Below are 20,719 nucleotides of genomic sequence, written 5' to 3'. Positions count from 1 at the left end.
GATGAAAGGCTAAAGGATGAGACTGACCTTTCTGGCATCAGCTGGGCTTTGGGAACACAATACATGGCGGCAACTCTTTCTGGCCTTTTCCCCTTCAGCTCTGGGCTATGCTTACAAGCCAAAGACTCAAGTCCAAACATCTATCATGTTATACAAAGACTCAAACACACAGATGCCCCGAACCCCTCCTTTCATATCACACAAACACACGCACACTGAGCAGTTCTGTCTGTACATCTGCAAACAGACCAGTCTCGTCTGGCATCATAGTACAACTGCAGGCTATGGAAGCAAAAAGAGACAACATATCACTGTAGATTACATCAAAATAAAAGCTTGACTCAGTCCACAGTATCAAAACCACTTTCCTTTAACAGGAATTGAATAACAATTACATTGTGACCTGCACGCACTTAGGGAACGTACCAATCCAAACTCGCTTCAACTGGGACTGACTGAAAAGTAACTATGTTCCAATTTTCCACGCCAGCAACATATGAAATGAAATCCTGACACGGTTAAGTACTAGTTTAGAGCGTGCCCCCCCCAAAATGACCTCACCCACTGTACTATTTTAAAGCTTTGTTGCTGGGGGGCCACGTACCTAAAGGGCCTTTGTGTGATATTTCAAAAGGCTGCATCACCAGGTCATGGCAGAACAAGGGTCATACAAACACAGAATAGCACTTGTGTTTTTGGTTTTTGGGGAGTAGGGGGTTGTCAATTCTATAGGTAAACTCTAGCAGACAGGAGATAAGGTAACCGTGGGCAGCCAGACAAAGGGAACAGCAGTTGGCATCTGAAAAGGTAAAGAGTCATACTGCAGTCCCTGACGTGTCACAGGCCTCATCGTCAGTGGGAGAGTATAAAAGGACCTGTAAGTGTGTCTAGGTCTATGGTGCGCTAGACATCCACAGCCCTACAACCATGGGAAAGGTATGAGCTCACATGCAATATCGCAACAGCTTTGACGCAATGGTGAAGAAGAAAAATGGCAGTATTTGGATGTGTCAAATAGTATAACAGGGAAAGAAAATGCAGCAATGGGCAAAGAGAGGGACTCAAAAAAGTCCTCATTTGAGTGAAAATATTAGATAACAAAAAAATAGAGTGGACAGCTAACTCTTGCCGACTTACTTTTGAGGGGAAAAAAAACACTTATAGGTGTTTAAAAGGGAAGCGTCTATGGAGATCAACAATTATATGGTATCCAAATATGACAGATTCATTGTATTTGTGGGACAGTAACAACAAAGTTGACGGTTCAGATTGGCCGAGCATATAATGAGTTCTTCACAAAGAAGTCAGCGGAAACAATAGTTTCAATTGCCTTGATTTTCACCTGTCAAGCTCCGAAAAATAATATACAAGTGTTCAGCAGACAGCCGAGGCTTGTACACTCGGTAGGACTCATAAAAAAGTAATTGAGTTTGTTCAAGGGAGAGCAGTGTCCCCTGCAGTCCATTCATGAGTATTGCAACCAGTCGATCTATATGCCTAACATGAATCTGAGTGATGTACGCTTTCTCTCTCCTTTTCAAGATTATCTTCTACGAAGGCCGCAACTTCCAGGGCCGCCACTGGGAGTGCAGCAGTGACTGCATGGACACCTTCAAGCACTTCAACTGCTGCAACTCCATCCGCGTGAGCGGTGGTCACTGGGTGGCCTATGAGAAGCCTCATCATATGGGTTACCAGTACATCATTGGCCCCGGCGAGTACGCTGACTACCACTGCTGGATGGGCTTCAACAACTGTGTTCGCTCCTGCCAGATGTACCCCCCTGTAAGTCAATCAAACAGACAGATAGGATTGGTATTCCTCTCACCCCCCCCTCCCCCCCCCACCCCCCACCCCATACGCCCCCATACCCCCACTCACCTTGTGCATCAAAGAAATGAATGTCAATCACTGGTCTTTTGATGTCATTAACAGAAAACTCAGGCAGGTCAGGGCATCAAAGTCTCTGTTGTAAGGCCCACAAGGAGAACCAGTCAGCCTTTAAAAGAGAATATGATACACTCCCCATAAGACTTGGTGCCTTCATTCTAATTCTGTTAGTCACATTGAGTGTTTCTGACAGTTAAAAGAGCACCAAGAGTTGGTATACTCATTCTCATCCGTAGTAAGTAAGTATGTTAGTAAGTGTACAAGTAGTCTCTTGAATTTAAACTTAAAGATATCAACCCAGGGCTGAAAGCTCGACCAAACAGCTCTCAGGTTCACACCAACATAATTATAATAATCGTGTTCTGATGTCTTTCGCGCACAGTATAGGGGATCCTACAAGATGAGGATCTACAACAGGTCTGACCTGACGGGACACACAATGGAGTTCATGGACGACTGCCCCAACCTGTACGACCGCTTCCGCTACCGTGACATTTACTCCTGCAACATTATGGAGGGTTTCTGGATCTTCTACGAGCACCCTAACTACAGGGGACGCCAGTATTTCCTGCGCCCCGGAGAGTACAGGGCCTGCAGTGACTGGGGCTGCCACAACCCCATCGTGGGCTCATTCAGGAGGATGAGGACTGTCATGTAAACTCTAACCGTGTGCAACTCAAATTAAAAACTTGATTTTCAAATAACTATGGGAACTATGTTTGTGAACTTATTTGAACAAATCCGTGCATTGTGCAAATGTGATAATGATATACAATAAGACTATATGACCAAGTAGCTCATGAAGCAGCCTGTTGCTGCTTCATGATCTATGTCACTGTCAAATACCCACTGAAACCAAAACCAACCTTTTTCTTTTTGCTCACAGTCTGCATGTAGGTTTCTGGCATTCATGCCAATAAAGGCAGATGTTGCAACTCTCATTGTAGCCCTTTGAGAAAGTGCAGTTGTACAGTATTTTCCATAGACAGACGTGGCTTTGACAGAGACAAAGCGGCTGCTGCAGCTCACCAGTCCTATAGTGTTCTGCAGTCTATACAGCGGACTGTGCTGACACGACAAAGCTTTGTTTCACATTTGCAAAGCCCTGACCCCAGCAGGGTCTATAAAGAGGTCTGGTACAGCCCGGCATCTGGTATGAACTGAACTAAACACAGTTACAATGGGCAAGGTAAGCATGCAATTTAAAATATATACGGTAAAAGCAACTCAAATGTTGCGTGTTGTGTGTAGCATGTTGATCATTTGCATCTAAAGGGTAAATAAGGGCAAGAAATGCTGCAAAGAAACATTAAAAAATAATTTGCTTTTGTCACATACAATGGGACTTCACCTTGTGTGGGAAGAATTGTAATGGTCACTAGTTTGAAAGGATTGTTTACCATATTTTCATATAGAACTGAAACGGAAGCTAGAAATGGCAATCTCAGAAGAAAAATTAATGACTGAAATTAAATAAGATGCCAATTAAAGCTGCACAATCAGACTTAGTTGGCTATACTTAATTCAATGATGCCTTTGTCTTCCGTTGAGTTTATTATTGAGAATTATTCAACTGAACTTAGACTCACAAATTTGTGTACAAACAAATAGGCCAAGATTTTTTTTCTCTTCGTTAAAATATACCACATGCTGTTCAGTATTTTATTTGCATCTGGTACAGCATTCGGGACATTTCTTCAGACACCCTTAAGCTCATCTGTTTAAAAACTGTTCACTTGCAGTGATTTTGTACAAAAACTTTGTTTGACAAAGGTTACTTGCTGAGATACCAAATGGTATGGTTATGAATCTAAGTGAGACTAAAAGTTAGCTTTGTTGAAGAGTCTGGAGAGTTGGAAAAGAGATAACTAGTCATATAAATGATCGTTGGTCTTTGACATAACCCTGTGGTGATAACGTCCACCCAACCCTCACTTGCAGGTTATCTTCTACGAAGACAAGAACTTCCAGGGCCGTCACTATGAGTGCAACAGTGACTGTCCTGAGATGCAAAACCACTTCAGCCGCTGTAACTCGATAAAAGTGGATAGCGGTTGCTGGGTGGCCTATGAGAAGCCAAATTATGGCGGATACCAGTACATGCTGCAAAAGGGCGAGTACCCCGACTACCAGCGCTGGGCCGGCTTCAATGACTGCATCCGCTCCTGCCGTATGGTGCCACCTGTGAGTTTCATCTGATGCCCTACCTTGTTTGCAGCAATGTTCTCACTAAAGGTTTTCTGTAGTTGTGCCAGTTTAAGATCATTTAGTTCTCAAGCCTTTTCCGACTGTTTTCACCACTCTGTGCCAGTATCCGAGGCCATTTTAAAGCATCTCTTTGAAGCTTGACCTATAACTAAAGTTTTTTTTTAAAGTGTGAGGAGAAAAAGAAACATATAGACTGTGTCATTGGATCAGTTGGTCTATCAATTACGTCAAATTGCAGAGTTATTCTACTGTGCTAATATAAAGTTGAATAAATGCTTATGGTAAATGACAGTATCATAATGTCCTCCCTAGTATAATGGGAACTACAGGATGAAGATCTTTGAGCGGTCTGACTTTGGGGGTCAGAATCTGGAGCTAATGGACGACTGCCCAGATCTGAACGAGCGTTTCCACACCCGTGACATCTCCTCTGTCAACGTCATGGAGGGCTACTGGATACTGCATGAACACCCCAATTACAGGGGGCGCCAGTTCTTCCTGCGTCCTGGAGAGTACAGGAGGCACAGCGAGTGGGGAAGCAACAGCCCCACCATCGGCTCTATGAGACGCATCACTGAGCTCAACTGATTCCCAGCTTCTTCTTCTTTTTGTTTTAGTTTTACCCTGATTGAGCCCCACAGTTAACCATCACCACCCTCTTGTTCCCCTAATGCCAGCACTGTTTCAGTGAGGTCTCAACACTGTGGTGTCTAAACCCCAAAGCATATATTAGAATGATGGCGGGTTTTGGTGTGTATGATGTTGGGTTCTGGTTTTGTTGGGTTGCTTTGCATTGTTGGGTAAAGTTCCTCCCAAATTCAGTGCTCAAGCAATGCTCAATAAATAGTGATGATCTTTTTTGCTTTGGTCGTCCCAGAGCAAAATGGTTTTCCTCACCGGTCCCCAACCTCCTGTCCTACTGGAATCACAATAAAAGAACACTTGATGAAAGTCTAAAGAGAGCCTTTGTTCATTTTCCATTGGCTACTACAGCTGTCACTATAGAAAGATCAGGGGGATATGACTTTTCATAAATCTGAGGAATATTTTTCTCTTTTGCACGGTGATTGAACTTAATTTCATCAGGCCACAGAGTTAGATCGAAATGTAACCACCGGCGTCCTAGACCAAGAGTTTCTACAGTTTGCCGTGATATTGTTATTCCACATACACAAAGAAAAAATTATCAAGGAAACAGAAGCTTATTCTTTGAAGTTCGATATTAAAGACAAAAAAAGGGTATCTGAGGATGAGCATGTAGGAGTCTTTATGAGATCACATGGTACAGAGTGAGCGCGTTGGGTCCATGAAAGATGCCCATATTAGATCCACATCACAGGGCCAGTGCCAACTCAAAGAGTTGGAGTCAAAGTGGTCTGGTATTAGCCCCGAGCATCAAGCTCTCTCAGAACAAAAAACTAAACCCGGTCCGCATCCCCGCTCATGCATTTTTCATCAGCCCAAGATACTGAACCCTTTCAGAAATAAAAATCAATTATTGAAATTGTTAATTAGACGCTGCGTAATTGGCAAAGATGAATAAATAACTTTGACCATTAATTATTGATTTAAAAAAAAAAATTAAGCTCAGTGGGGAGTGCATTTGAGTGTCTCTTAAGATCAAGCACAACAAGAAATGTGAGTTTTGGCCTTGAGTAATGTCCAATTACAGGATTGTCGGCTTTGCTGTACAAGTCCAGTGATTTGCCCTCATCATTCTTTTTATATCTGTGGACAACATCAACAGGGTGCAACATGGGAACCGATCAGTTGGGGTCTGGGGGCAAAGCCAGATAAGAGGCTGCCAGTTCTCAGCCATAAATAGAAGTTAATCTAAGGTCATAAAGGGGCACTCTCCAAATATTAACTAAATTCAGGAAGTAAGCCCTTTAGACTTGCACATATATATATAGAAAACAGGTGGTTTAACGTGTGTGTTTACAACCCTGCAAAAGCAAACGTTCTTCTGCTTAAATGTTGAGTGAGGTTGCATAATCTAATAGTTCTACAGCATTTTCTACTAATAGCATCAATGCAATCTGTCCTAGGTTCAGTTTTTAGAAGACACAAGTTGGTACATCAGCAGAGGACAGAACCAAGCAGATCAAAAACAGCATGGCCATTTAAAATAAGACTTGGGAGTACAAGATACTTTGGGAACAATTTATCTGGGAAGTTTGAGAATCCACCATACAGGGTTGCATCTTTCTGCCAGTATATGAGAAGTTTAATGCAAAGATCCACTTCTCAACTTGAAAAATAATACAGAAATTTCCATTCTGACAATGTAAGGCTTCCATATCACAACAAAACATCCACATGTGATCCTGAATAGCTACCGTAACTGGAGAAAACAACTTTGATGCAATATTGTAAAATACAACTCTATAACACACTGTGCATGAAACAGGCAATACTCAATGTCCCTGGATTGTTACTTCTCTACCTCAAGTCATTTAGATGATATTTTCAATCGCTTCGAACATAAAAAAGGACAAAAGAGTGAGATCCGAGTTTCGTCTCCCTCTTCATCTCTGAACCCTTTGGACTTGGTGATGGGAAGCTGATTGAAGGGTAAGTAGTGCATTTTAGAGAATGAATTCTTTAGATGCTGGAAAAGAGAAAGAAAACGCAAGAAACAGAGAAACCCAGAACACAAGGCTGTGATTCCATTATTAGTCTCAGTTCTCCTTCTCCCTCTTTTCATTTCTGATGGCTGGATAATTAAACCTCTATAGTATTGTCTTCCATCTTCCTTGCCCCACTTCCAGCAATGCGAATTCCCCTATGGGCAACTTTAAAAAGGCTCTTTTAGACATCTGTTTTTCAGATCAGCACGACTTTTTTTCCCCCCATTAATTTGTGTTCTTTGTTGAAGTAGAAAGACTAGTGCCAGGACAGAGAAAAAAAATCAAAGAAAGTGAGAAAAATATCCAAATATTCTTTTTCAACATTCTTTTTTTTGTTTTTTTTTAATGCTACAATATTGCTATTATCCAACCCAAACCAATCCTTAAGTGTGCATTGCAAGACATCATACAGGAGCTCAGAGGCTGGAATGTTACAGAGCTTAATTTAAAAGCAGTCGCGTTGGCCCTCCAGCTTGAAGGAGGCAGCTTGTCAATTACCGCTCCTGCTCTGACAGAAGCTTTGGGCGCCACAATGAACCAGCAGGAAGGCAGCGAAGCATAGAAAAATGAGCACAACTTGTAACAAAAAACAAAAAAAAGGAAATAAAATGGATGCATACAAGTATTCTAACTTGTTTTGCTGTAAAACAAAACTGGTACATTTCTGATACTTGTGTAAAAATGTTCATCATTAAGTATTAAAAACAGAAACTATTCATCTCTAAACACACCAGAAATTGGTTAAACTGAGAAAAAGCTAAATTGTCTTCTATTAAATGCCAACATGCTATGTGACAGTATTATTTCCAAGTCTTAAATGACATATAGATCAGCACCTCATCTCATAAACACCTGTACATTTAGAAAATCCAATCTGAAATTACAGCAAGAAAAGAAAAAAAAGGGATGTTCCATAAACAAAGAAACCATTTACTGCTTCTTTGATTGAGCCAATGCACTCAGCTACAATAAAATGAGGCCTTACAGTTATAAAATATATGTACAATTATAGCACAGTTTCTTGTGAGAATGATATACAATATCAAATAAATGTATCTTAGATATAGATACACCATGCACATCATCATAGTACTGTTTAAGGGCTAGAGAGAATTACCAACTGTGTTGACCCTTGACCTTTGACGTTGCATTAGCTTTACACAATAACATTGACAAAGAAAGTAAATGTTGTTTATGTCTTAAGAGTCACATTTTTACTTGCATGTTTATCTTTGTATAAATATTTAAATGAGGATTGTTGGTGGGAGCCTGAGGAGATTGTCAATGCCAACGACTGCTTCTCGGTATTGATACACATAACAAGAAAGAATTTGAACTTCTTTCTCATACACATATTACGATGAAATGAATGAAATGTTTCTGTGAATTAGTGTCACTTTCAAAATCCTGAGATTGCTTTATTAGAAGAAGAATTTCAAGCACTTCAGTTTCCTTTGATTTACTCTATTTTATGTAATCTTAGTTAACTCCATTCTTGCTCACAGTACTCCAATTAATCCAATAATGGAGATATATTGTGTTGTGATTGCCACATAGTCCATCCTGCAGGAGCATATTAGGGTGACTTACCCAACTCATATCAAAGAATCATAAGCTGAGGTAGAATTTTAAATATGTGTAAACTCTTAGTGACAGTCTGAAGTCTAAACAGGGACAACTTTGTGGCTGTCCGTATAAAATGGACCGTTGGTGTGTAAACCTTTTCTCTCTATGCTGTGTGCTTCAGAAGTTTAAAGAAGTGACATCAGCTGTGATCTGCAACAACGTTAAGGTCAAGTGCACGTTGTGAAAGTCTCTGGTCTAGTTGCTGTCCCTCTGACCAACGAGAGGTTGCACGATGGGCAGGTTTTCATGGAGGTACTTCATGGTACCCTGTTCAGAGAAGTCCGCTGCTGTATGCCCATCCCCTCTCAGGACCCACTTGGTGGTGAGCAGCCCCTCCAGCCCAACGGGGCCTCGGGCATGGATACGTGCAGTGCTAATACCGACCTCTGCTCCTGGAGACAAAGACAGCAAGTGAGAATGTCAAACACTTGTGTTGTTGATAGAGGGGTCTGCGGTTGTTTGAGAGTGAATAACAAATGAAAAAAATAAAAAGAATATATAGGCTGTTGAAAAATATTTCAAACGACACTGTGATAAAACCACCACACTTACCAAGTCCGAAGCGGTAGCCGTCAGCGAAACGTGAGCTTGCGTTCCAGAAAACACAGGCGCTGTCCAGCTGCTGCAGGAACTGCTCAGCGGTGTCCTCTGTAAGACAAAAGGCAGCTTATTGGTGCCACTAGGTCACCACTTTGCATCACTAAACGCTTTCAGGCATTTACAAGTATGGGACATCGACAACTATTTATTGTGATTATGCCAACATCTGCAGTTCTGAGGATTTCATAACATAATTACAGGTTTTCATTGCTGCGATCACAAATACCTCTGCTGATGATATTTTAGTACACATCCAGTACTATGAACGCTTAAAATCATATGAAGTGTGACTTCAAACTAAATATCAGTCTATAGGTCCAAATGTCATCAGGAGAAATCATTAAGTTGCTACATGGCTTTAAAATTGAATACAGCTTATTTAGATCATCAGCAAATAAATACAGACAGACACCTACAGTTTATATTCTTATCTATATATCTATCTATCTATTATGTGTGTCTCTAATATATATTATTATCCATGTCCATATTATATCCAGTGTATATTTATATCTATTGCATCTATCCTTTGTATTAATCCATCTTCTTTGACATGAGCTGACATTGAGACAAACAACTGAGTACATTTTAATTCATTGAAGTACCTTCTGTGGTCACCAGATGGCAGCAGCACATTATTCACTGCAGGTGAGAATAATCCTTCATGTAGAAATGTGAACGACACACTTTGGGCGTGTTCTATTACCCATATTGTTTAGAATGCCGGAAAATTATTTAGTGTGTCCCGATGCACAGTATGTCAAATGCAGTATGCCAAAAATATCAGGAAGTTTAGCTGCATGCAGTTGCATTTTGCAGTATGCACGTTTTTCCTGGCTATTCTGTCCCACACAGCCAGATGACAAGATGACGGATGTATGAGCAAGAGGGTCAAAGGTCAAGGTGCAATTTTATGGCAACGCAATAAGTCCCAATTTCATGCATTAAGCATGCAACAGTTAGTACTTTGTATGTACTACAAATATAAAGAACAATTATTGGAATTGGAAGAGACCTCTTTTCATTTGCTGCTCACTTTGCATTTGATCCCCTAAAGACACTTGAAATATTAAACATATTTGTATATTAACCTTTAATGAGGGATTTCTATAAGTTTGTCTCGTGCATTATTGTCGCAGATTTTTTTTTTGTAGCAGTCTTTCAATGTTACATATGTTGCCATTTATGTGACACTTCCAGTTCCCTTCAAGAAAATGGAAGACAATATATTAGTCTTCAACTGTCTGCAAGCAATATGGCCACAGACTTTAAAATCCAGAGATACTCTGGATAGTCTGCACAGAAAGGTTTCCATCAACATGAATTAGAAAGGGGCGGCGAGATGGCTCACTTAAAAAGACAAAAATGTACTGAAACTGTTACATGACCCAACGTTATGACAGGGAGGACTCTTGTAAACTGTATTTGAGCATCTGCTCTACATTGCAAATGGGCTCTGTCCCCCACATTGGAGTCACACAGGGAGGCTGTGCACTCATCTCGACAACAAAGTGTCACTGCTCATTAGTCCCTGTGGCAGAAAGTGAGCTGAATGTAGAAGGTGAATTAAGAGAGTGAGAAAGAGAACTTGATGAATATCAGACGCCTTTATGAAGAGGAATAAATCAAGACAAGATAGCCCGAGACAAAACAGGGCTGTTTAGACCATGGTGAGGTAAAACATAAGCAAAATAATGCAAGACTGTAACTTTTGAGTCATGCAAATTGATAGAGACAATAGGAAAACACTAGAACGACCACGTACCATTTTCTGTGATGATGACGTCGGTGTGGGAGCTGCCATACTTGTGAATGTGGTCCACAGCCTCCTGCATGCTGTCCACCACCTCAATGCAACACTCCAGATCACCGTACTCTGTACGCAGGGACTTTGCCTCTGACGGGCTGAATGTCAGGTAGGAGGCGAACCGAGGGCCCGCATGAATCTTCACCTAGTGACGCCGCACAGAAAAAATGACAAATGAGAGAACAAGTCCTGTGGAAAAATACATACTAAAATTAAGTTGTCCTCTGGATGACATGTAAAGTACTTGTAAGGTGCTTTACCTGTTCAGTGCGCAACATGTCAATGATCTGGTCAAACAGAGGCATCCTGAGGACGTCCCTGTGAATCAGCAGGCTTTCCATGGCGTTGCATGCAGCCGGGTAGTCACACTTGGAGTCTCTGACTGGAACGGGAAGATGTCAGTCAATTACAGCCATATTCACAGTTAGTATGGTTAAAAGGTGTAATGTGTTGGATATGGCCAACAATCATGAAATGAACTAACAATCAACAGAATGAGAAGACCTTATGTCAAAGACGTCGATGTATTGTGTTAGATATCTACTGAAATTAGCGAGCTAACCAGGGCCTGTATTGTCTTGTAATACCACTTGTTCCTCGATGTTTTGATAGTTTGGGAAATGGCTACAGCCACAATTTACTAACATTTAGTACATTTGTGAGTTGTGGTAATTTATTAATACAATTAATTCTGCAGTACGAGTAATCAGGGAGATTCATACATGCTGACCAATTTTGATGACCTTGTCCACGCTGGCTTCCCCATCAACGTAGACGTGGCAGATTCCCTCGCTGTGACCCAGCACCGGGATGCCCTTCGCAGCCCGCTGGATGTTCCTAACCAACTGGGATGAACCTCGAGGGATAATCAAGTCGATCATCTTGTCCAGCCGGCATAGATCCTCCACCTCCTCACGAGTGCTCACCTTGTTACAAATACATGTTTGTCAACCTCAACCACGACATGCTGTACAAGTTAGCTTGGGCTTATTTCTAATTGAGGTGATGCATTTTCTTCCAGAGTTCTCCCAGTCCAGTAAAATGTGTAAGGTTGGCATTGCCTTGTAAATCATAGGATTTTACCAGCTGCACTGCCTCTCTGACTCCATGCAGGGAAAGGGCTTCCTGGGTGAGCTGGTGGAGGACCCGGTTGGTGTTGGCTGCCTCCTTGCCTCCCTTCAGCAGGAGGGCGTTACCACTGGCTATGGCCAATGCTGAAACCTGGAGGTAAAAACACGCAGGGTTTGCAATATTACTGCAGTCATTTCAAGAGTCTTGCAAAAAAAGAATAAGAATCGAGAGACATTTGTTGGAAAGTAGATACATTTACAAACAAGTGTTTTTGGTGTGGCATTTTATGAATTTATTCATGTTGATTTGCAGGTACAAAGTCAAATTGCCAGATCTGTTTGCCTGGATACCTGTGGCAGGCAGTCAGGTCGGGCCTCAAAGATGACCAGAAGAACTCCAATGGGCACAGTTATCTGCTCCAGCTCCAGGTTGTGAGCTACCCTGGTCCTGCGCAGTACACGACCCACACTGTCCTGGGCGGCCACAGCAATCTGGCGCAGACCAATGGCTAAGCTGCTAAGTTTGGATGGTGACAAACTCAGGCGCTTCAGCATGGCTGGTGGCAAATGGCCTGTAGAAAGGAGGGAGAGCAAGGTTGCACTTTGCCATCAGGTGATATGGGCTCTCACTAACTGAGGGCAAACCATAGAGAGAGAAGAAGGGACAGAGTCGCCCTCCGGTGATATGAGTTCAACTGCCCATTTGGAAATATTTACAAAATTATCTCTTCGGTAAGTTTATGTTGCAATATCATGATAATTATTAGATTTGATTATTTCTTGCCAGAGAAGAATCTTTTGATAAGACAGGTACATGTATACATGAGCTTACATTTATTTCTAAGTAAGGCTCTAAGTATTCCCCCCCTTCCCTCTGCAGGAAGTATTAGCTCATACCATATGTATGTATGTATGTATGTATGTATGTATGCATGTATGTATGCATGTATGTATGTATGTATGTATGTATGTATGTATATATATATATATTTATTATGGACTCTAAAAGGTACAACACTGCAACGGACTCAATGTGGTCCTCTGTTACCTGCATTTACAGCCAGGTCCATGTCCATCTTGTTGGCAGTCAGAATCTCTTTCTTTTTGTCAGTCAACAACTCTGCAAGATGGCAGATGATCTCACTCCTCTGACGACAGTCAACCAAACACAGGCAGGATGAGCATACAGCACATCTATCCACAAGGGGTCAGTGTTGCTCTGTATCTGATAATAGGTACGCTTAACTCCTTTTAAATTATAGGTCATTAGAACAATATAAAACACAACTTTACAAAAAAACTGAAATCATTAAACATAACTAATGATGTTAAGTGAACACAACCTGGTCGGGGTGCAGCGATGCCAGGGTTCTTCCAGAGGTGCGTGCCATTTCTGTCTGATGCTCCACAGTTGGGCCTGGTTGGGAGTCAGAGAAAGGACAGACTTCACTCAAAGTGCACTCAGTAGCCATCGTATTAGGTGCATCTACCTGAATCTTATGTAGTCTAATGCAACAGGCCTATAATAAACTCATACTTTTATGAAGGTTTTATGAACAGTCGCTCAAAAACTATTACGCAAAAACTGTGTAATTTGGAGGCTATAGTAGTGCTGTTGAACTGTATTGTTATAGAGAGATGGAAACACTTCTTAGTATGATGCATAAAAACAACAAAAAACTAGACAGCACCACAAACAACAACCTCCAAAATTAACATAAAATTGAATCTACCTGTTTCGCCAGAAACGAAACAGTCTGACCTTCCCGAAGGACTGTTTTATACTGGGTTGAGTTGTTCAAGCAGTATTGCAGCTTTAGTGCGGCTGCAATAACACTAACATGAGAAGAGATTGAGCGTGGAACATGCAACCCAGGTGAACTCACCTGCAGGTTTGATCTCAGAGAAGAAGGTTCCCACTTTCTTGCCCTCCACAATGTCAGTGATGACATGACCTGTTACTTTGGGGTGGGTGCCATTTGCAATGACCACTGAGGTGCCACCTTGCAGGGCCCACATGGCAGCCTTGACCTGCAAACATTTTTTTTTAAAACACAGAAAGAGACACCATTTTTTTAACCATTCTTTACTTTTTAAAAAAGGAGGAATTAACATCTTCATATACAATGTAAAAAAAAACATGTTACCTTCCACATACATTACATAAAAAAGCAGTCTAATTTGTTTTTGTTTTCATGTTTCACTTTTGTGCCAACTAACAGTACTACAATGTGAAAATACTCCATTACAAGTAAAGATCCTGCATTCAAAATATATTTAAAATATGAAAACAGAATCAAAATTTCCTTTAAATATCAAAAAGATGCATATTGACCGATAGCATACCATAATTCAAAATATCTCATTGACATGCTGTTTAGAAGTAGTAGTTTACTTGATTGTCAATAAAATAAAGTTTTTAACAAAGTGATTGAGTGCTTTCAACATACCTTGGCCTCCATGCCTCCAATTCCAACTCTGGACTTTGTCCCATAGATGATGGACTGCTGGTCTCCAGGGTAAAAGATGTCAATGAGCTTGGCGTCATCCGTTCCAGGGGGGCTGTTGTACAGTCCTAAGCAATCAACAGTGCTTACCGTCACCCCATGCTGCCTGTACCCACATTTACCCCCTACACAACTTATTTGCTCACACATAGGTCTAAAATACACAAAGCAGCAAGACACATAACCCTCCAACTTTTGTAAAATATACTCTATACTAGTGTCAGCATTTAACTGACACATAAATGCATTTGATAAATCTGATGAATATTGGTCAACCTTCTAAATCTACTCAATTGGTACTGAATGGACCCTTGCTCAGCTCATGACACACTCACGTGCACACACACACACCTCATAGTAACCCCATCAGCATCATTTTCAAACACGAAGGCAGAAGGTTTGTGTTTGTCTCTTTCAAATGACTCATTTGACCCGTAGGGGGTGGGGGGTTCCAGTGAAGAGAGCGGACAGATGGTGTTGTTACCTAACAGCTGACCCAGACTGTTGTTGTGGTAACGCACATACCTTCCACGTCAGACAGCGCGATGAGGAGGTCAGCCTTCATCTCTACAGCTAGCCGCGCCGCTAGACTGTCATTGTCCTTAATGCTGATGACCTAAAGAAACCACAAAATGCTGATGTAAGTTTCTGCAGAGAGAAAGTCAGTCATCTGCCATTTATCCATCTGAGCCTTTTCTTGAGGGCTAGAGCCAAGCTGATAAACAGAAACACATTTCTAAATGCATATGTACTGTGCAAATTCGTTATCACTATGCTGACATGCATGGTATTGTGACAGTGAAAAAGTTAAATCAGTGTAGTGTTTTCATTAATTGAATACCTCAGAAATAAAGCTGCATCAAGTTCATGTAAATTAGCCAGATAATTATGTATAGCGCCAAAATGATTTGCAAACCCTTATTATTTCTGCAGGAGGACAGGTAAAGGATGCGTCTACGTACAGATATTAGTCCCGTTCCTTCTGACAGCACCTCCTTCCCAGGGACGGCATGCCATCATGCCCTCCCTACATGCACATGCCTTAATGGTTGAAGGCAGAGCTGATGAGGTGATTCAGGGTGGCAGAGGGGTTTTAGCGTGTGAATGGATGAATACTGCTGCTAATGAACAGTGACTGTCTTTATGAACCAATTCAGTATCCCCGCTGCCACCACTGTCACCCCATGCTGCCTGTACCCACATTTACCCCCTGCAGGTCGCTGTTGGGCTCCGGCGGGGGCACCACAGCGTCATTGGTGTTAATGATGGGTACGATGTTCATACGCAGGAGCTCCTGCAGTGTGCTGTTCAGATTCTGCCTCTTTTGGTCATCATGGAAATCCAGATTTGTCACCAGAACCTGACAGCATAATGATCAAAGAGCATTGAGTGAATAAGACCAATTAAAAGATGTCACTCTGCATAACACATACACATCTTCAGCATTGTAAAGGGTACCTGTGCAGTGCAAGTGCTGTATTGGGTGAACATGGCCTCGTACAGGGCCATCAGGCCACTTTGTCCCGCCGCAGCACAGGCCCGGGCCTCCAGGACCGGCAAAGACTGAACATAAATGCAGTCAACGTAGTTACATTGATTCTCTCAATAAGCAGCTTCAACCCGAAACACGCTTCAATCAAACTATGCCTTGATAGCGCAGATGTTCTGCAGGTTCAAGTACGCTGGTGTGTCAAAATATATATATATATATATATATATATATATATATATATATATATATATATATATATATATATATATATATATATATATATATTAAATAAAAAAAGGATTCACAGAACCCTAACTGTGAGGAAATAAAATATGTAACTCTAATCTTAAAACTGGCCCACCAGACAAGGGTTTTAATATCTGACAAGCAAAATTAGAAAATAAGTAGGCTATGTTTTGACAAATAAACTGTCTGACAGAAACAACAGAACCCCTTATATTGCAGAGCCATCAATTCAATGGCACCATAACATGAATTAATTATCGAGAGGTGGATCAATATCAATTGGTCCGAAGAAACGCTGAACATTTAACTTCACAAAAGTACTGTATCCATCCACTGACTATTCAAGAAAAAAAAAAAAAACATATTGCCGTTGTTATTTTATGTGATTTACTACGACAACAAAATTATTTAGGTAATCTTTATTTCCATAAACGAAAGAAAGCCCGCAGGAGGCAACACAATTAATATCTTCTTTATCTGACTCTCTGTTGATTTACACTTTAACAAGCCTCAACACATTCACCTTCTCTGCTCTCACCATGTCTTTGAGCTGATTGTGTCCCGAGTGCAGCGCCTGTCTGACACTCTGGGACAGCAGGATCTCGTGTCTTAATCTTTGCTTGCCAAAGGCCACCGCTCCACTGGTGACAATCATCATCTCTCTGCCTTGATTCTGCAGCATGGCCACCTGCACAACGATACGCGACAATTACGACTCACACACCACAGCTGGGTTTACGGTTTGTTTTTGTCTTTCTTCTGTTCAGACTCGCCGAGGATTCAGCTTTAAAAGGTTGACCCACCCAAATTACAGAAAAACATTTCTTGTACTGTCTTGGAAAGATATTCACTCTATAACTATCTGTTTAACCAGACAAATGTTTCTTTGTTATTTGGTTGAACTGTCCTGAATTTTCTTTTCATATAAACTATATATTTAAATAGTCTTGTTGTGATTTAAATCTCCTTTTCAAGAGCTTTTGCTCCTCTTTCTAGTAATGAAAGGTTAGAGAGCTCCAATGCATCTCATAGGTGTGTAGTAATGGAAAAGCAGAAGAGAAAAGGAAAGTTGAATCTTATATCAATTAGCAACAAAAAGTATACTTATGTCGATAAATATCTATGGATATCTACAGATCAACATAAACTGCAGTGGAGGAAATAATCCTGAACATATCACATATGACTGAAAAAAAGGTGTCAAAGCTTGTATTTACAACAGAGTTACTTTCCCATGTTCTATATTCAAGTACAGACTGTGTTAGTATTTGGCCTCTTAACCTGCTCCACAATGGAGGCCAGCCTCCCCAGTGCCAGGCCACATTCATCGCCACGGGTGACCACAGCACTGCCGAGCTTGACCACGATCCTCTTGGCCTGACGCAGTTCACCGCGGTGTGCAAAGGAGCTGCCATGGGCACTCCTCTGGGGAGCTGTGTGGAGGTGCAGAGGGCGAAGATATAATTTTGACATCACTTGTGGTAGAGAATGTTTTATCACTTTGAAGTAACTTTGCGCTACAATACTGAATACCTGAATAGAAAAAGATGCACCAGTCATTCTTGAAAGGTTCTGTTCAACCTCAGCTTTAATCATATTTACATTGGGAACTGAGTTAGGAGATCCATTTACTAACAAACATCTACTGGAAATGAAATTCAAAAGCAAATGAGAAGAATAAAATAAATGCACTGATGAATGGGGCGACTGTGGGTCAGTGGTTAGCAGGTCTGTCTTTCAATCAGGGCTTGGTGGTTCAATCCCCGCCCTAGTCGATGTGTCCTTGAGCAAGACACTTAACCCTGAATTGCTCCCTGTAGCTGTGTCTACAGTGTATGAATGTAACATGATTGTAAGTCGCTTTGGATAAAAGCGTCAGCTAAATGACATGTAATGTAATGTAATGAAGGCGGCACCTTCAATTAATATATCCTATTAATTTATTTATTGACATAAACCTTGTCACACAAAACTCTGCCATCATTACATAAATGTGCAAACAAGCATGTTAAGCTGGTTTTCATTGATAATGAGACAGAGTAAAGCCCTCCTCTTGGTTCATCTGTAACCAGGGAAACAGATAATCACAGCCTTCAAACTGCCACATCAGCACGGGAAGCAGAAAAGCCTGTGCTGACATTACACATCTCTGAGGCAATGAAGCGCATGTGTGTGTGTGAGAGAGGGAGAGAGAGCGAGAGAGCGAGAGAGAGAGAGAGAGACAAACAGTCAGACAGAGAGACAGAAAGAGACAGAGAGAGAGAGAGAGAGACAGAGAGGCCTGTGACAACTTGTTCTGATAGTTGGTCCCTGCAGGCACAACATCCTCGTCAAAGTTTGCAGTCGGTTACAACAGCCGTCATCACATCTGCCTGTAGATACTATATCTGCATGTTGATATGGACACAATCATGAACTTATTTGTCTACTGAAAGTAGACAAATAAGTAGATGCTTTTGAATTTAAAAGCAAGAGTGTATTAAAGCTTAATTATTGTTAACTGTTAATTTTTCAATTAATCATGAAGACATAACATTATTTTAAAAATGTAATTCATTGTTTTATCGGAGCAACAGTAAAAACGTAAATGTTTTAGTTTACAGCAATATAAAGCCGAGGAAAGTAAAAGGTCAATATTTGGTATTTCTGCTTGATAAATGGCTTGATACATTATCAAAACTTGTTCATTCTAGGGTTGCAACTAACAATTATTGTATTATTGATCTGTTGATTATTTTTTCAATACATCGATGAATTATTGGGTCTCTAAAATGTTAGACAATAGTGAACATTTTCCCTCAGTCACTAAAGCCCAAGGTGATGACAGCAGTCCAAAACCAAAAAGCTATTCAGTTATATATATATATATATATATATATATATATATATATATATATATATATATATATATATATATATATATATATATATATATATATATATATATATATATATATATACACACACATACATACAAACATACATACATACATACACACACACACATACATACATACACACAATGTTAACATGGGATAACCTGTAGCACAACGTGGTACTGCAACGTGACTTGCCTTGGGTCAGGGCTCTGGTGAGGCATACGTGTTTCTGGTAATCCAGGTGGTGGCTCCTTGAACACAGGGCCAACCTTCGCAGCAGCATGGTCAGTTTGATGCCTTCACTGTCACTAAGACATACAGAGAGAAGAGTGCGCGACATATACATGCATCAAACACATTCGAGAAATGAGAAGTGAGTGTTATATCTAAATGGCAGCATGCGAAGTGGTGATTGTAACTTAATGTACAGTCACAATATGATTGCCCTGCTGTCTTGCAGCGTCTGCTCTTACTCTTACTTACCTCCTGAAGTCCCGTGGTTTGTCCCGTGTAGGCTGCCTACTTGCCCCGGCCCCCGAGCAACGTCTTCTATCGAGTTGTTCTCATCTTCGTGAACGCGTTATTCCATCATTTATCACAGAAATAGTTCAACAGAGGTGGACTTCGCGTGTGAACGACTCCTCCCCCTGAAGAGCTGCTGATGAAACCGTCGCCGCCGTTTGCAGCACCGCGTCTGTGACTTGTTTTTTTGGGGTTTCCCACTACAGGTAGAAGGCCAACGATTCACTTTTCACACTCACGGTCAAATTAACGTTAACATAAAATGTGGCGTTTCACGTTTTTAAACACAGAAAAGCCTCGCAGTGTCGTTGAAGTATCCGGATGTGACGTCATGCCGGCCGGCGAAATGCGGAACACGAACGGAAGTGAAACACATTTCAACTTAAAGCGCTATATCTAGCTCTAACCACTTTTGTGTGTATAACCTTCTTATGTACAGTCTATGGTTCTATCAAATAACAGATATATATATATATATATATATATATATATATATATATATATATATATATATATATATATTCTGTACAACATCAACAACAACTAAACATCTATTTCATGAGTACACATAAGGATTTAAAAAGAAAATTGAGGACTAATTAACACCTAAACCAAGCTGGATACCAAGGATGTAATATTGTAGCCTACTAGGAAAATAAAAAACAGAAAGTTCATCAGACTGCCAGTTTATTAATTATCTTGGGGAAATTTAATATCCATAAAACCAAGTTCTCGAGTACTTGCCCGTCATGTGAACACGTCAGGATTACAATTCAGTCTGTCCAATGTATAATCAATATACTGTATGTCCATGTACTTTATGCATTGTTTAAAGAAATTTGATTGTATTGCTCAAAAACAATAAAACATGCTACATTGATTTTACACAATTAACTCCATCGTTTACACAATGTATGAATATACAGGCTACCAAAGTTTAAAATAAAAAAAAGATTCACTCTTAGTTTCTAATTATTCTCAGTTCATCAATCTGGAACTAATGGATACAAAGTGGAACCAGCTGTCCTAATTAGTTCTTTCATTAACTTGTGCACATTTAATTCGCACCATGTGGAGAAATCGCAGGGCCGCAGTAGAGATGAAAGCTTTCTGTACCTGCACCATTATGCTGTGACAAAATGAAAAGTAACCCAGAGCACATTTGACTGACACTGTCGGACTCCCACTGCCTCTAGGACCTTAGATAACTAAATTGGCTCCTGTAGCTCTGGCTAAATGTGT

General features: G+C 40.7%; 3 protein-coding genes across 4 annotated transcripts; 2 read left to right on the top strand and 1 right to left on the bottom strand.

The window, feature by feature from the left end:
• The first annotated feature begins 927 nt into the window (after nucleotides 1-927).
• Nucleotides 928-2,548, top strand: crygmxl2 (crystallin, gamma MX, like 2). The gene is given in 4 exon segments (XM_034559325.1): nucleotides 928-936; nucleotides 1,440-1,520; nucleotides 1,522-1,785; nucleotides 2,273-2,548. Coding segments are annotated over 4 exon segments (630 nt in total).
• A 522-nt stretch (nucleotides 2,549-3,070) lies between these two features.
• crygmx (crystallin, gamma MX) lies at nucleotides 3,071-4,686 on the top strand. The gene is made up of 3 exons (XM_034559324.1): nucleotides 3,071-3,079; nucleotides 3,832-4,074; nucleotides 4,411-4,686. The coding sequence occupies exons 1-3, from the start codon at nucleotides 3,071-3,073 to the stop codon at nucleotides 4,684-4,686; spliced, it is 528 nt and encodes a 175-aa protein (XP_034415215.1).
• Nucleotides 4,687-6,247: 1,561 nt separating this feature from the next.
• Nucleotides 6,248-19,823, bottom strand: aldh18a1 (aldehyde dehydrogenase 18 family, member A1). 2 transcript variants are annotated; one of them, XM_034558618.1, is made up of 18 exons: nucleotides 19,439-19,823; nucleotides 19,151-19,263; nucleotides 17,358-17,509; nucleotides 16,615-16,764; nucleotides 15,797-15,901; nucleotides 15,540-15,698; nucleotides 14,864-14,954; nucleotides 14,282-14,406; nucleotides 13,718-13,862; nucleotides 13,175-13,248; nucleotides 12,880-12,979; nucleotides 12,183-12,403; nucleotides 11,845-11,982; nucleotides 11,492-11,687; nucleotides 11,022-11,143; nucleotides 10,720-10,906; nucleotides 8,907-9,002; nucleotides 6,248-8,746 (listed from the first exon to the last, which is right to left on the bottom strand). In XM_034558618.1, exons 2-18 carry the CDS (start codon nucleotides 19,236-19,238, stop codon nucleotides 8,550-8,552), a joined length of 2,346 nt encoding a protein of 781 aa, XP_034414509.1. In that variant the 5' UTR covers nucleotides 19,239-19,263; nucleotides 19,439-19,823; the 3' UTR covers nucleotides 6,248-8,549. The 2 variants fall into 2 exon arrangements, with proteins under 2 accessions (XP_034414509.1, XP_034414510.1); XM_034558619.1 differs by having other exon boundaries at nucleotides 15,546-15,698.
• Between the last annotated feature and the right edge of the window lie 896 nt (nucleotides 19,824-20,719).

Source organism: Cyclopterus lumpus, chromosome 19 (assembly GCF_009769545.1).
Source record: "Cyclopterus lumpus isolate fCycLum1 chromosome 19, fCycLum1.pri, whole genome shotgun sequence".
NCBI classification, from domain to species: Eukaryota; Metazoa; Chordata; class Actinopteri; order Perciformes; family Cyclopteridae; genus Cyclopterus; species Cyclopterus lumpus.
The sequence above is the reverse complement of the archived record's forward strand: the minus strand, read 5'-3'. Positions and strand labels throughout refer to the sequence as shown.

What these genes read in the sequence shown, in the direction of transcription:
- crygmx (XM_034559324.1), top strand. An exon ending in CCTGCCGTATGGTGCCACCT is followed by an intron (nt 4,075 to 4,410) that starts GTGAGTTTCATC and finishes TGTCCTCCCTAG; the next exon opens with TATAATGGGAACTACAGGAT.
- aldh18a1 (XM_034558618.1), bottom strand. Translation starts at nt 19,238, where the DNA reads ATGCTGCTGCGAAGGTTGGCCCTGTGTTCAAGGAGCCACCACCTGGAT. An exon ending in CACCAGAGCCCTGACCCAAG is followed by an intron (nt 17,510 to 19,150) that starts GCAAGTCACGTT and finishes ACCTCCACACAG; the next exon opens with CTCCCCAGAGGAGTGCCCAT. An exon ending in CGCGCTGTCTGACGTGGAAG is followed by an intron (nt 14,407 to 14,863) that starts GTATGTGCGTTA and finishes TTGATTGCTTAG; the next exon opens with GACTGTACAACAGCCCCCCT.